At 43.2% G+C, this 16,371-nt stretch overlaps 1 protein-coding gene across 2 annotated transcripts in view; it reads right to left on the reverse strand.

Annotated features, from left to right (window-relative positions):
* Positions 1-2,404: 2,404 nt before the first annotated feature.
* The window catches only part of SRGAP1 (SLIT-ROBO Rho GTPase activating protein 1), a gene marked incomplete at both ends in the record, with an annotated part of 146,786 nt that continues 132,819 nt past the window's right edge, over positions 2,405-16,371 (reverse strand). For both annotated transcript variants that reach the window (XM_084289400.1, XM_084289399.1), the window contains 6 exons: positions 2,405-2,782; positions 4,596-4,941; positions 5,068-5,202; positions 5,794-5,974; positions 13,661-13,740; positions 14,451-14,675. In XM_084289400.1, coding sequence (XP_084145526.1) covers positions 2,405-2,782; positions 4,596-4,941; positions 5,068-5,202; positions 5,794-5,974; positions 13,661-13,740; positions 14,451-14,675 — 1,345 coding nt within the window. The remainder of the gene's footprint in view (positions 2,783-4,595; positions 4,942-5,067; positions 5,203-5,793; positions 5,975-13,660; positions 13,741-14,450; positions 14,676-16,371) is intronic.

The following is a 16,371-nucleotide window of genomic DNA, read 5'->3' on the forward strand; positions in this document are numbered from 1 at the left end:
AAATGCAACAGTACAAGAGCAAGGCTAAAGCTCCTCTAAAATTTAAAGGCACTTTCACATGTACATACTACAGATGTACATTGACACAATTAGGTAACAGTCAACAAGCAGAAAGCTACCAGTACTGCGATTTATCAAACTTGACAGTAAAGGACAATACTGATTTGATTAGGTGTGCAGGAGTTACCCTTTAGTACGTCTGTAGTTGTATCGGTCTTTCCTGTTACATATCCACCTACTATACTTTTAAGTATCTATAATAACCATCAAACTACACATTTAACTGTGTGAATGCACTAATGTGGATGCATTCACTAAATGCACTGCTTCTAATATTTTTTTTTTTCTGCTAAACAATTTCTAATATAAGCATTATGGAGTCCAGTACAGTTACTTAAACATACAAAATTCCCTATGCAATTTAAAGATACAGGTATCCATCTCAATTATGCCAGGTAGGTTATCTTAGAACACTAGACTAAAACTGCACTTAAATGACGGCTGAAATTCCAGTTTGTTCCACTGATTTGAAGAGAGGGGGGAACTGCTCGCATGTATCTTCTGGTCCGGAAGAGGTGAGCAGACCCTACGGACCAGCACTAACTGGGCTGGAGATGCACTGCTCGAGCTGCACAGCCCACGGTGGGGGATTTTGCAGCTAACCTGGGTAGATCCCAGCCTGCAGCTGGGGGCTGACGGGTTTGCAAACGTCAGGATGGGTGGGAAGAGCCCTGACAGGTTGGCTCACCGGTGCAGTTCCTGGGATGCTTTTCACACCTGGGGCTTTGAATTGCCCATCTACAGAGAGGAAACCACAGCAGGTGTAAGTTGCTCATAAATCTCAGCACCTCAGTAATTGTCTATCAAATGTCCTCACTACTCCTCCCCTCCCAAACGGAGTTGTTTGCATGTTGTGAGGGGGACGACCTAAAGCTTTGCAATGGTGAGATCTTAAATAATGCGTGGAAAGACAGATCTTACTCAAAGCCTGTTGTGCTCCTCTAGCTGAACCACAGCAGATTTTCCTTCCCCCATCTTCTTCACCAAAACTTATTTTATGGGTTGGATGCTGGAAAATATATTCACAGAAATAACGTTATGGCTTACTGTTGCAACGTACGATTAGTTCACGTGTAACAGCCCAACAGCAGAGCACTGAGCGAGGCCGACAGCCCTCACTCACACACGGACACAAGAAAGGTATTTATTCCTGTCAGTAAAATGAGGGGGAAAGGTTATGGAAAACTGGAGTCAGCTTGAATCTAGGTGGTAGCAAATCATCTGCCCGTCCTGCGAGTGACCCCTGCCCAGCTGGCAGGAGGCCGTCTGTCCTTGGAGAGCCCCTTTTGTGCAGTCAGCACAACCCAGGCAACGTGCACGGTGCTTGCGCTGCGTAAGGCAACCTGCAGAGCTGGGTCAGCTCGAAACTCTGACTGTCACAACTCAGATCACGCTTTTAATTGGATGCTGAGCAGTAAAGTCAATGGGAAACTTTGCTGAATTACTGTGTAGTTGATCCTTTTAATCGCCCTTCAGCCTACCCGATGGACCAACAGATTCGCATACTCCCCAGAGCCTGGCTCGCTGAACTATGAGCTTTAAATGAATTTAGCTTTTGTGAGAAATGTGGTATCAGGGAATGAGGGTCTGTCTTTGTGGGAAAAGCTATTACAGTGGATGGCAAGAGGAGTTTCTGGATACTATCCTGGAGATGTGCTTTAGCTGTGACCTGAAATGATGCTTTTTGATCAGTGAGAGCAACGTGATCTCCAGATCTATTCAGCGCTCATCTCCGGTGAGACTGCCAACAAGAAAGCTAAAACTTGGTGCCAATTGTGAGAGTTGTGAGGGTTTTCTTTTTTGTGTGTGTGTCTTAAGTAAGACGCGGCCTTAGATGACTTACACATTCCACACAGACACTTAATCCTCACATGCTAGATTTCAGCTCTTACTAACCTGCTTGAGATTTGGTTTGGTGACCTAGAAATGAGAGTTTCCACTTCCCCCGGTACCCCCCTCCCCACCCCTTAGTTTTGTGCAGGATTTGGTATTACGTAATTATAGTCAGACTGTGAAATATGGTACAACGTGGCAAGCTGTTTGTGATCCGTGTTGATTTTATTACAAATGGTGCAGCATCAAGTTTTCAAGTAAGTCTACGTTGTGTTTTTTCTTTTTTTAATGATGCACAATTGTCCAGTTTTTCTTTTAATTGAAACCATACAAAATACAAATGCCCATGTTAATGTAGCTAGTTTCAGACAATACATTCAAAAACACTGAAAAACAAAGCCTCTCCAGTTATAAACATGAACCAAATGGTGTTATGGAGCCCTGACTTCTATCGTTAATCCATTCCTTTCCCTAGCATACCCCAGCCGGGCACCGTGGGTGGCTGAGCTTTCTACATTGTGCAAGATTTGTCTGCTGGACCCTGGGAAGGAGGGGAAGGCCCTATGCTAGGATTTGTTTTTGGAAGAACAATAGGTTTTGGCCTAAGAGCAGGAGGTTTCAGCTGCACTCCCATTCTAGGGGCCACCATGGGCTTGAAAGTACTCATGGTGTCACTGGAAGAACTAGTGCTACGGCGAATCTGGGGCTCAGAGCTCCGTAAAACTACACTATGGAGAGGGCTCAGCGACTCTGTGGAGGTGGCAGGGGTGGGGCTGTTCTTCATCTGCTCCAAGGTGTCCAGCACGACGTCCGGGGCGTGCTTCGCGGAGCTCTGCCGCTCCAGCTCGCGGAGCTCGTTCAGCGCCGTGTTCATCGTCTCCTCGATGTCCTGGGGCAGAGCACAGAGAGAGCAGCAAGTCACTGCTACTGAACGCACAGAGCAGGAGGGGCAGGGGAGGGGTGGAACATGCACCAGTTAATTTGCCAACCATCCTCTCTTCAACGAATACTGGAGTGCTAAAGCCAATTTGCACCATGCTTATTTGAAAGACACTGCAATTAACAAGACTGCAACTTTTGCTTAACATTACAAAGATTTAACCTGTTTATGTGGCACTAGAGAGTCAACATTCAGAGTTAAAAAATCAATTGAGCCAAAACCTGGAAGCCATTTTATTCACTGACTGTTAGGACAATGGATATTTGCTTTGCAGCATTTTTAACTGTGAAGATTTCTGTCATCTCTGGGGTAATGACAGCTGTAAAGATTTTAGTCTGTTTGTTATCTCTTAGTTGATTGCAACCCTCATCTACTTCCTCAGGTGGTCAGGATCTGTACTGCCTCATAGGGATTATGAGCCAGGTTTTGTAAGGAAGTCAGGCTTGTGTGTCTATCACCTCTTCTCTCCTCCTGTTTCTGAGCTAAATTTTAACCAGAAAAAAAATTAAGATACCATTGTTCAGTGAGCTTTGATAAGAAACTTTTTTTTTTTTTTTCTTTTTTTCCTGTCAGGATTTCCAGGACAAAGGATGAAAAAAAGCACCAAGACTAGTTTACTATTCAGTGGAGTTGAGATACGACTGAGATTGAATATCTGCTGTGCCCTGCTTGCTCACAGTAACTTGCATGTAGGTTAAACAAAGTTCAGATTCTTTCACTGCCAAATTATCACTAGTTTAGGCATGACAAAAAATAGCTTGAGCCAAACAGCACTGTGTGTGGTTCAAGAAACTAAATAAACAGCTTAGAGTAAAACAAAACAGTAACAACACTTAGATTTCCTGACTCTCTAGTACCTGGTTCAGCTTTCTGACTCAACCGTGCCCCTTATGGCCCTCATTGGAAGCAGACTTTGAAACCAAGCATTGTCAGTACATTAAATTTTAAAACACGAGTGCCAGCCTTATTGGAAAATACTTTTGCAATCATACTGTACCCTCAGGGTACCCTAGTAATCATGTTATACTACCTAGACAAAGCCTGAGTTTTGAAGACAGTGGCATCAATTTGTTCAAGAGCTCACCGTTACCAGCTTTGTACAAGACCGATTTGATGGCCGCGGTGCTCCCTACTCCGTCCTTCTCATCTCTGTGCTGCCAGGAATGAGACTGCTTTGGTGCTCACACAGGGACAGTATTGCCCATGATTTATGCTGGTGCAAATTCTTGCATTTTATGCTCTTAGGAACAACTACAAGCATCAGATCAACACACTGTATGAACTACATATGAGCTGTATGAAAACTAAATATCCACAAGACTCTGGAATGTAAATCTGTGCTCTGAATGTCAAAGGCTGTTACTAGCCAGTCAAAGCAGTCTTCTGCATACCGTAATATTCAGAAATAATTGAACACTAATTACATGCACGTTAGATTAGGCCTGCCTTCATCAGAGCACACAGATTTACATAACTGTTGTAATCATACATCATCCTAGCGGTGTGTGTGGCGGAGACAATTTCATTATGGTATAAGAGGAAATAATTTCTTTTTATTGCTTCTGCAATGTCTATTCCCCTTGTGCTTCTCTATCCAGAATCCCTTAATGCATCTTCTTTCACATGCACTCTGTTTACAAAGCTAAGTAGGACGTCCTCCTGCACACACCCCCCTACTACTGCCCGTGCTCTGTGCTGTGCTGTTCACTGCGATTTGCCCCTCAGGAAAGCAGAGAGAGCAGAAAAAAACAAAGACACAAACCTGAGCTATCGACTCTGGGTCCAGTGGCTTATGGTCATTGAAGCCAGTGTACTGACCAGACGATGTCGATCTTCTAATGGGAGGGCTATCGATCTTCTTCAGGGAGTCGTGCCTGCTGATGTTGGTGAGGCTGCCGTGCCCAGGCCTACGCCTCCTCTCGGGGCTGTCTGCATTGAGGTTGCGGTTCTGCAGGAGGGTCCTGGGGCTGCAGTGAGTCGCCAGGTTGGGGGAACCCAGCTCCACGGAGGAGTTAGAGAGGGGGTGCGGCGGGTGTACGGGGCAGTGACCGTCACTGCTTCTGCCGGGGCGTCTTAGAGGAGGCGGAGGTTCTGATCGCTTTCTTTGCCTGCACGAATGAAGAAGTGGTCATAGCACAAGTGGTGGTGACCCACCACAAGCATGTGGAGAAGTAAGTGTTGTGTTACCTGAGCTGTGAGTAGTGCTACTGAAACCCTGCCATCCTCAAGCTTACCTTCCTAAATACACATCGGAGTGGCGGTCAGTGGGAGAATTCATGTCCTTCGATGATGACTTGTCCTCAGTTATGGGTCCGCTGCTGGCCTCACTGTCTGCTTTTTGGCTCAGTGTGTCAGAGAAAGTATCATCCCTGAACAGAAGACATGGTGAGGTAAGAGGTCAGTGAGTTAGGTGTGACAGCGAGTGGCACTCCCGGATTTTAATCCCCATTAAGGAATTTCCTTAAGAAAAGCAAGCATGTTATAATGCACTGCAGCCTCTCCAGGTCTCCAAAAATCACTTACGGTCCTTCTGTTTATCGAGCTCTTTACGTTTCTGTTTACATGCAACCTTTATGTAAACAAGAACTTTGTCATCCTTGGCAAAGCACACATTTAATACAGTTTAATACTGTAAGAGTTCAGGGCTGCATTTCTCTATTCTGAAGTTAACTGTCAGCAGTTGCTGCACAGAGATAGCCCAATGAAAATAGGTGCAGCAGAAACAGCATCTCTCTTAATGTACTGGGAACACATCCATGAACAAAGCAGTTTAACCTACTAGTGACTTTTGATTAAGAGACACCAATTCAGGACAACAAAGATGAAGCCATCCTGCTTAGAAGGCAAAAATTTAACCTATCTGAGCCCTCAAAGCACTGTCCCATTTGGAAATTACTTGTTAATTCCTTCAGTATGCCTTTATACCCCCCGAGAACCTTGTTGTGCGAGACCCTGCTTACATATCCTGCACCACGATGTACTGGTGAGGGACGAGTCCGTCAATGCCGTTGTGCCTTCCTTCCCACCAGTCTTCAGAGGCTCGATGGTACAGGAGAAGGGAAGCTCCTTTTTTGAAAGAGAGCTCTCGTGCAGATCTTCCGACGTAGTCAAACTTGGCTATAGCTTCTATGGGCTCACACTCTGGGTAGGGAGGGAAAAAGAGTGGTTATCAGATCCCACACAGGCTTACCTCTACATTTTGGCCTCATAAAACCCTTTGATTGCATTTTCTCTGTGCTCACCCTTATTGAGCAGAACTGGCAGATCAGCTGAGCTAAGGCAGACTTCAAGCAGTGGTTATAATACATCCCTTGCAAAGAAACAGAAACAGTCTGTGACCCGAGTGTGAAACATCTGGGTTGCTTTGGGGTCTGCAGAACACATCACAGCAAACCCAAACGCTGCCATAGCTGCTGCTGGGAGAGAGGCCTCTGCCTCCTGTTGGAAGGGCTCTCGTGGCTGGGAGTGGGATGGGGGCGAGGTAATGAAGACCTCTGAAGATAAGACGAACAAGCTCCTATGAATAACTGGAGGTCTGAGGAAACTGTGCGATAAAAGAAAAGCAAACGGGAGTGCCTTTAACATCTGCAGCAGCAAAGGAAGGAAGACAGGATTTCCTTCTGCATGAGTAAGGATGTGCTGCTGTGTTGGACTGTGTTAAAGGCTTTAAAATCTTAAATTCATGGGATTTCTGTCTTTTATATGACAAGTGTGCGGGCCTGGTGAACACACACTGTTTTGCAAAACGCTCAGACCTAGTATTTGAACCTGTGTTAGCTGCTTTTGACACCCTGTTGAGTAAGGTGAGCAGCTCCAGACTGCCTAAGGATGCAGGGGCAGTCCTGGCGTGGCTGGAGGCTGCTCCAGGCAGTTCTGCCTGCTCCAGCATCCCAAATCCCTCTGGTGTCTGCAAGAGAGTTTGGGATTTTCTGAAGTCAAGCATGGATTACAGCAGTCCTGGCCAGTCTCCACACAGTGTGGCAAAGCCTCTCTACCAAGAAGTAAGGAAGCAGTACTTTTTCTTAAAGCCTGGTTTTAAAGGATGAAAAACAAACAAACAAACAAACAAACAAACAAAAACCAACTGACCAACCAAAAAAACCCCATATTTTCTTCCTTTGGTATTCCAGTAAATTCATCCCGATAGTGGCAATGGGCCCTATCCCGTAGCCTGTCCTTGGTTCAGACACCTGATGCCAGGGAAGTGCAGGTATATTAGGAGCTGTCCCCAGACACCAATAAAATGGCTGTAGCCCTAATGTCTATTTTTTTACACACAACACCAAACCACTTGGGCCCAAACAGGTTATGATTTGTTATCACAGTCTCAAAATACAAAGAAAAACCTGCAAAATGCTGTCCTAAAATTTGCATACACTGTTGGTTTGAATAACTCAAAGTAGAGCCCCTGAAATGACAAATTTCTTTATGTAACCAGAGCAATATTTAGGTGGAAATTAACATCTGGGCTAATGACCAGCATAGCAACTTTCTGTCTGGTGCAAATTAAAATCGCTGAGGCTGTAATTCCCCGAAGAGCCAGGCGTGTAATAAAAGCCACTGTCCCTTTATGACAACATTTCGTGCAGGAATGCCTTTTTAAAATTAACTTCATCCCGCAGTACGCAAATATAATGACAATACCTTTACTGAGGCTATAGTTTGCAGCTATTTTTAATAACTTGCCCAGCCTGCAGAAGGCTGTCTCGTGGTTTGCTGCTTGTGCAGCCGTGCTCTGAGCTCCTGTTAGTGATGAACTGCAGGGGGTTTAGGTTAGCCAGGAGCTATAAAACCAGAAACTTTCCAGAGGTGGCACACAGGGGTATGGAGAATTCACTGTCACACATGCAAATATAAAGCACACTGGAAAAATGACTTTAGTTACGTAAACACAACTATTCTAGGAAGAAACACATTAATTCTTCAAAATGCACCGCTGCTGGATGGCTTACTGATGGATATGCTCTGGGGTGGTGGTGATAGTTTTTATTTATTTATTTTATTTTTAAATGTTTTTAAGTAAAGGCAGTGTAAGGATGACACAGATGGAGACATTCTAGAAACCTTGGAAACCCTTAATTCTGGTGTATATATTAGTGATTTATTCTAATATACAGTCTTGTTTTCATTTCTAGCTGTTCTGTATCTCTCAAACAGAAAGTACAGGTATGACAAAGCAATTACAGGTATGAAAGACATCATTGCCTGGGAAGATAAAATAAACTAAGCATGCCTGTTTATCCTGCATCACGCTTTAAGAGAGAAATATTAAATCGAATCACAATAATCTAATACTGATAAAAGAAAATGCTGCTTTTACACACATCGCGCATGCTGCCTGGGGAATTCCTTACAGGAAGGTATTACTGAGGTCAGGTAGAATTAAAAGGGGCAAGACATTTGGATGAGCACGCTGTTGTCAGATGGCAGGTATGTTATGGGCTGTGGAAGAGCGGGTCACCAATTCAGAAGCGTAAGCTCCCAGCTTTCAGGGTGCCAGCCACTCACTACAGGGTAATATGATAAAATGCAAAAAAAACCCCATACACTACCAACAACCAAACACCACCAAAAAAACAAAACAACTCAACAGCAACAAGAAATCCTACTTTCCAGCAAGAAAACCCCAAGATGCCCAGAGCTATTTTCCTTTGGCATTCTCTGACGTTAACTGATGATGGCCATGAATACTGGGCTGAGCTGGCTCCTTATGGCATCTCCTGTAACTCTGCTAATTTAAACAGGCCATGCAGTGTCCCACACTTGAGCATTCAGGTCTAAATGTCTTTTTATTTACAAACTAATGGACTAAATTAGAAATAGATTTCTCTCTCGGTAGTATTACACAAATGCAGTTTGGCACAGGATGGGAATCTGTCTGCTGCACGCCCCATTGCCTGTACCTCAGTACAGCTCACGTATTTTCTCAGATGTCTGAAGGAAGTCGCCCCATTGGAAACAGCTGCATGAACTGGTTATGTATGGATAATGATGTTATTTTTGAGATGTGTTTGTTAGATTTTGGCAACAAATTCTGCTTCTTCGCAGAGGAACGCTCAGTAAATCTTGCACGGTTTTATTAATGGCACCAAAAATAAATTCAGACAGGCTTTACTATTTTGAAAGGGGCATTTTCCTTGCTTGAATGTTCCTGTTACATGGACAGAACTTTCCTGTAGCAAACAGTACTCAGATTTTACATCTTAAATAGCAATTCACCTTTTTATAGGTCAAGCCTGAATGGTTAAAACCGAAGTACCATGACAGTTACTCTCCGAAATAAATGCATTTTGAAAAGCTAAGCCATTTAGTATCAAGGTTACTGAATGACAGACGAGCATTTCTCAAAAAAAGCCAAAGTGATGAAAGCTAAATTTGGGATCTGTATCTCACATTCTGCGTGGTACTGAATTGTAATGTCTGACAGAAAAATTGACAGCTTGGAGGGAAATGTAATTGCACTGCTCTGTCCATACCTGGGGGCATTTGCCTACGACAGCGAGGAGTATTTGGTGACATGTATGATCTCACCAGCTCTCATCTCCAGTGATTCAGCCACAGGAATGGAAGTGAAAAATTAGGACAAATTGCAGAAGTGTAGGAAAAGCTTTAGGGACTCTGTTAATCAGCCAGCTTTGTTCTCACTTTTCACTGATGCCCCTGAGTTTTGTTATGATTATCACCACCACTTGATGATACATTACGTTGTAGGGGGCTTAAAAACCAAGGTCAGACTGCAAGTAGAGCTGCCCTGATCCAACAGCTCGGGAGAGCAGGAAGGACATAGGACACCCAAGTGCTAATTTTAACGTTGCAATTGGAGTGCCAGATGTAGTCTTAACCTCCCTCCAGAGGTGACAGCATTAAGGTGGCACGAGGCTGCCCTCTGCACCTCGGGCACAAGGAGCAGAGGCTGAGAGGGGAGATATCCCCCTGCGCTTTTCAGGGGGGTTGCTGTTGCTGTGCACTTCCTCAGTCACCCCAGCCGCACGCTGCCTGTTGGGAACACAGCACATCCTGAAATCCCCCAGGAAGACGCTATCTCCCCATCTGCTTAGCCTCTTCTGCACCCCATCAAAGAATGGCAGCTTTGCAATTTCCAAGTCCTGTCCCCAGGACAGCAATTCTTTGACCGGGGAACAACGAAAGCAAAGCGATGTTGCGAGGCGTTGACAGGACAGATTTGTCGATCACAGCACGCGCTGCTGAAAAGCAGTAAAAATGCTGTGTTGGAGACACGACCGTAACTTGCAGCCTCCCATGTCCCTGTAATTTTTGTTTGCAGCAGAACTACCCTCTCAGCTTTTACCCTGTGTTTATGAGCTATCTATGAACAGTCTGACAGCAACTGTATGGATGTTTTCCCAAGAGAAATGACCCATCTGTTTAACTTCCTCAGGAAATTCTCATTTACTTCCTTTGAAAACAAATCTGGTCACCCTTTCTCATATGCCTCCAATACGAATAAAAATTCTCCAGCAAATTAAAGGCAAAGGAAATATTCTAAAAACTCCTTGAGCAAAACATAAACAACATCCTTCATCTGTTGAATCTTTACTGAAGAGGCACTTTCAGGTAAATGTTCTGTAGCAAAATTACAGATATATATATATACATGTGCTTCAGCTTGAGTACAAATGTTCTGAACTTTACAAATCAAATTTCATTTCCAGATTTAGCAGAAAAAAGAAACTGAAGTGTTATTCTTAACAGGGATACTTTCTGCATGTTGAAAAAAAGCCTGAAAACACACAAAAATGTATCGCCTTCTCTTTCCCTCTTCTCTTTCCAGTGATCAACAAATCTATGAAAACAAATGGCCTTAGGAAAAAAAAAAAAGACAACTTATATGCATAAAATTAAACAGTTATGAAGTATTTATATGCTCAGTTGTAAGTTCCAGTTGTCTTTTCCCTGCTACCTCTATAGACATAATACATTTTTTAATTTTTAAAAACTCTGTTTGTTTTGTAAATTGTAATTAAACATTCCTAGCACTACTTAAACAGAAAATACGGATGGGTTTATTCTAGTAGGCACAGAGAGATTCACTTGCAGTTTAAGTTTATACAGCAAGTAAATCTTTACAATAAGTAAAGTAGAAAAATAAATCCTTTAGCTTCTGATCATAACCTCTGGATTATGTTTCAATAGCCCTCTAATTCCTACAGGGCTAGCTGTTTGATCGTGGTTATGGACAGAATGTTTTAGCATAAATCCAATCAGACTTTCAACATTAAAAGAAATTTACACAACCTGCTTCTTCCATCTCCTAACAGGGTGAAATGCATAAGGACTGTGTGTGATCAGTACAGCAACAACGCCGCAGCTCCCTTCCCTCCCTCCACATAGAACTGGCAGCAATGCATCCAGCTTGTAACCAGTGAATCTGTCACATCAAACCACCAAAATACTCCAGACCCTTCAGTGAAAGCTTTCTTTTTGCCCATCACGGGTCAGTCAGTGGCTCTCAGGAGATTCAGTATGCATGCAGACTGCACAATTCCCACCTATTCTCACTTTTGTTACCAACATTTTCTAAAAGGAATTGTCCAACAAATCGCATGAATTTATGTGCTGGAATATATGTGAGATGATGAATGCATTTAATTTAATGTCTACAGACAACATTAGAAAAGCGAACTGTTATAACAGAAAGCTCCTGTCCATGGAAAAGAATGGGTTAAAGCTTGCAGACTGAGAGCTGAAGGCCAACAGAGTTTTGTATGCAGCCCAGGCTTGCTCATCATTATCTTTGCAACAGTATTTCCCTAGATTACAAATATTTTTGTGCTCACAACTATTTTGCTGTAAACACAAATGTCTGCTTCCTTTCAGCACTGAATTGATTAAAAAGGTGTGATGGGGCAACTACAATTAACTTGCTGGGTAATCTGGTGAACAAAAAAACATGTATTGAGCAGCTCAGCCTTCTAACAGAGCACCCTTCTGTTGACTGCTCTTCTCTTCAGGGTTTATCTCCATCAAGGACACAGGTGTAAGTAATACAGGCACCACAACAGCAGTATAAAACGAGGCACAGGTGACACACACTGTGACATTTCCATAGCCAGGATGCACATACTTTTGCTCCTCTGATGTTTTAATCTTTCCTAGGCATGGTTTTGAAGCACCTTTGACTGCTGATGAAAAGCCACACTTCTCTTCCATGTCCACTCAGCACTTTCTCTCTCATTTTGGTCTCAGGTCCCCACAGTTGACCCTTATATATAGCACTGACGTGTCACTGGCATTTCACTACCTCATTTATGCTCTAAAGGATGGGCAGACAGGCTTCTTTGGCTACTACTCTGGCTTGGTACCTCCAATAGAAGAAGGACTTCCTATAAAGCATATCTATACTGTCTTGCAAAAATAAGGGGTAATTCTGAACTTCTTCACACGATTTAGTGGCACTGGAGAATGAAGGTGCAGTTAGCTCTACAGAGCTGGTCGAGACAAAAACATGTGCAGGCTGTCTTGTGAAACAATATTCCCTACAGTAAGTGCAGGCAGGGGTATAGACCCAGGCATAAAATTAACAGAGACCTCTCTCCTCCCTTATTTTTTTCTCCCTTCTGTGATGCTTGCCCACCCAAATGTGCCTCCTCTCCAGGCAGCTGCAGTGATAGACTCTGCCTGCCCCTCCTCACCCCGGGAAAGGGGAAGAGACAGGCAATCTGTCTCTGTCAGCTTGTCTACGTGACAAAGCAGACGGGTGCAGCCATGCTGGAACAATTGCTTACATTGCTTTGTGTGCATTAGGACCAAGGCAGCTAGGTTTCCTATAGGAACACCTTCCTGTTCTCTTCCTGATGGCAGCCATCCCAGCTGTTACTGGTGACATACTTTTATTTTTTTTTTAATTTTCCTTCTCTGCTGTAGCTCCCTTCCTTCCCTCTCCCCCTCTGTCTCTTCCTCTTCCTCCCTCCATGCATCCTCTGAGATGAACACGAGGCAGCTTTTGTTTCTGGCTGCTCTCTTTCAGTAGCCTGCTGACCGGACATGCAGTGAGCTCACGCTGCAGCTCTTCTCTACAGGAAGCATTATTTTCCATCTTTTTCCTCTAACTGGCTACCAATTGTCAGGGAAACGTAGTAGTTCTTTAACAGTTATTTAACAATTTTGATGCTTCCTTCCCTCTGTTATATTTGTTTAAAAGCCAGCAAAAGTTACCAGGAGGTACATCTGAAGGATGGCCTAACTGAAATACGCCACAGCCAAATAGACCTTTATGATTTAGCAAACCTAGCTGAAAAGAGCTAATATAACAGAGATGCATCAAGATTTTCATTGATATCTACAGTACCTACAATTGTCGTAGCGTCTATGATCGATATTTATAGCAAATGACTTGCTCGGAAGTATTACTGGGTGGTGTAAATGCATGTTTTTCAATAGTTAAAAACCCTTTAGATGGCTGCAGCTTTTACAATTGTATCAAAATAGAGTATGCTGAATGACAGATATCCCTTAGTTAAAATATTCAAAGACATATTTTGATAAGTTCAGCTTTTGTAGACCAAAGATAAAGAGTCGCTAAAAGTAACTTTATATCAGAAAATAGTGTGTGCTGACTCAAATAGTTTCTGTCTTGCCCTTCCTGTGCCTGGACAAACCAGGAGATGACAAGGAAACAGCTGGCCAAACACAGATGCATCAGAGTGAAAAAGAACGCAAGAGATTAAAAATGCTGGTTTTGCTACAGCGCACCGGGACTGAAATCCTTGTGCTTCAAATAAGACACAACTAGGAAAGGAAGGTCTCCTACATAAAACACCTGTAAGACTTACTCGTATGGAATACACAATAACGTAATGCACATACCATCTTCACTGGTATGGGGCTCTGTACTAGCATCCTGGTCCACTTCCTCTAATGTACCATGTTCGCTGTACGGGCTGTCACTGGAGGGAAACAAAAGGTCAAGCAGAAAGAGAAACCAGAGCATGAAAAGGATGCTTCAATGGGCATTAAACCCCAGCCCCTTTCCTTTGCAGTCCACTGGGGGTAACTGATGTTTTCCACAAATATCAAACACATGCCACTCCCATGCCGATTAAAATTATTCTTATAATATTGTAAAGATGTATACAGCATGATCTGCATGACATACGAGGGATACACAATTGCTGGGTAAGTCTACATACCTCTGCTTCAGATAACTTCTGTTGTTAAGAAGTTATCACAACCATGGAATCCCTTCATTTATGAAAAGTGTGTGTGGCTCAGAGAGGAAAGGAGCAGGGGGAAGGCATCACAAACTGAAATTTAAGTTGTGCATGTTTCTTGTGAACTGGTGGTTCTCAGTCAGCCAGCCAGTTTCCTATCTGGCTGTGGGCTTTGTGTAGTACACTGGGAATTCTGGCATCATCTGGCTGAATACAAGGGTATCTTCTTCCAGAAAATATTGTAGGGAGTCTCACCATAATTGCCTTTACTTCATGTGTTTTACAGCTAACACTTTCCTATGTGAACATAAATGCTCTTCTCATTTATTTCTCATTTATTTCCATACTTCTATTGTGTGTGACAGCTATTCTATATCACAGGAGTTTTCCAGGCAATCAGTCTAATGATTTCATTAAGGAGAAAGAAGGATAATATTCTGACTTACCAGTAGTCATCTCCAGCCATGCATTTTTCGTACACTGGGCCATCAAGTTCCTTAGCATCTGGAAAAATAGCCTCATGATGGATGATGATAGTTTTGATTATCTCATTCACGTGTGCCTGACAAGACACCTGGTCTTGTATGTCTGGAACAGGCATCAGGGTTGGCCCAAAACAAATGGCCAGGTTGTATGGATCCATCATGTTTTCATCACTGTACTGCGAAAGGCTGTTAAAAAAGAAAAATCAAGAAAAATTGACTTTTCCACTGTAACTAACCTTATCTGGAAAACTGGAGAAACTTCATTTTCCATCCCCATTCAGAGATTTCCTGTTCTCTTTGACACAACCCTACATAACAAAACATAAAAGGGGATTTCTTCAGTAGGTTATATACATTATACCACATATCTGTATGTACATGTATATGTATGTGTTCCTTCACTAGCGTATTTAGCATACACTGACCTAATGGGCTAATATAAAATGCACCAACTGCTGCTGCTTCTATCTCATCAGTGCTTATCCTTGGAGGCCCAAGGGGACTGCATCCTAAGTGGGTACTACATGCTCATCATTTCTCATCTGGCCTTGATGAAAGTCTTACACCAACTCGGTATATCACTTAGGAAGACTGAATTGTCTTCTGGAGGTAACTAAGTTCCTGGATCTTGCAAAGTCTCCTGTGACTTCTAGTTTCCATTTTTACTATAGAACCTAAAAGCCCTGAGCATCTTGCCTTTTGCTCAGAAACTCCCACAGGAGTTTCATTTTGGAAGCAACAAAACAAAAACCTTTGATTGTTCTTATTAATCAACTTTTGCCAGCTTTCCTTTCCTACAGAAAATTCAACATGACTAGTTTTCAATTTTGATTTTGAATGACAAGTTTGACAAGTTGATCTTTATTCCTCCATTTTAGAACACTGAAATTTTCAGTGGAAATGCTGGCTTTTGTGTGGCTCTGTGCAGGACCAGTTTAACAGACCCTGAATTGCTGGGACACCCTTTACTTTAGTGCCATTCTGCACTCTGAAGCAGCATATGCATTGGTATGTCTGGTTGCATTTAAATGCAGCAGTATATTTCCCTTTAGAAAGGGAATTTTAGAGAGTGTCTTGTAACAAACAATACAAACTAAAGAGGCCAACCTTTAAATGACTCGTTTTATAACTATCTTGTAAAATTAACCACGGTCTGACTTTTTTATGCCATGATGTTATCATGTCCTGTGCGTTGATTGGAGACGTTGCTCTACTGATATGTAAGGTTGTTCAGCCTTTATACGTGTACAAGGCGATTGTGTAAAAACATGGCAACCATCATCGTCAAACATGGGAAGTGCTGCTGGTGACTGCTGACACGCAATACTCTTCTGGGGTCACTGGTGAGGCTGATGATGGTTCAGTATCTTTATGAATGACCTTGGCAGTGATACGGGGTGCACATTTGGCCAACTTGCAGATGATGCCACACTGTGCGGAGCAGCAGATACACTAAAGGGCAGGGTTGTCATTTGGAAGGACCTTGACAAAATGGAGGGCTGGATTAACAGGGACTTCATCAAGTTCAGCAAGGATGAATACAAAGGAGTGAAAGGTACTTTACTGCAGTCTGGAGCTGACTGCTGCATAGCAGCTCCCAGTGAAAAACACTGGAGGCTTGTACAAGAAGTTACTTGTGATTCAGAAGTGTGTCCTCTGGTGATGAAGGCTAGTTGCACACATGGCTGCATTAGGAAAAGCAAAACCAGCAGGTCAAGGGAACTGACTCCGCTCCACTTGGGACTCACAATGCTGTACATGAGGTGCCGGGTCTAGTTTTGAGAAACTGACACACTGGTGCAAGTCCAGAAAAGGTCCACTGGGGTGGTTAGGGAGCTGGAGCATCTGGTGTACAAAGTGAGGTCAACAGCACTGGGTTTGT

This window comes from Netta rufina, assembly GCF_964035555.1.
Source record: "Netta rufina genome assembly, chromosome: 1".
NCBI classification, from domain to species: domain Eukaryota; kingdom Metazoa; phylum Chordata; class Aves; order Anseriformes; family Anatidae; genus Netta; species Netta rufina.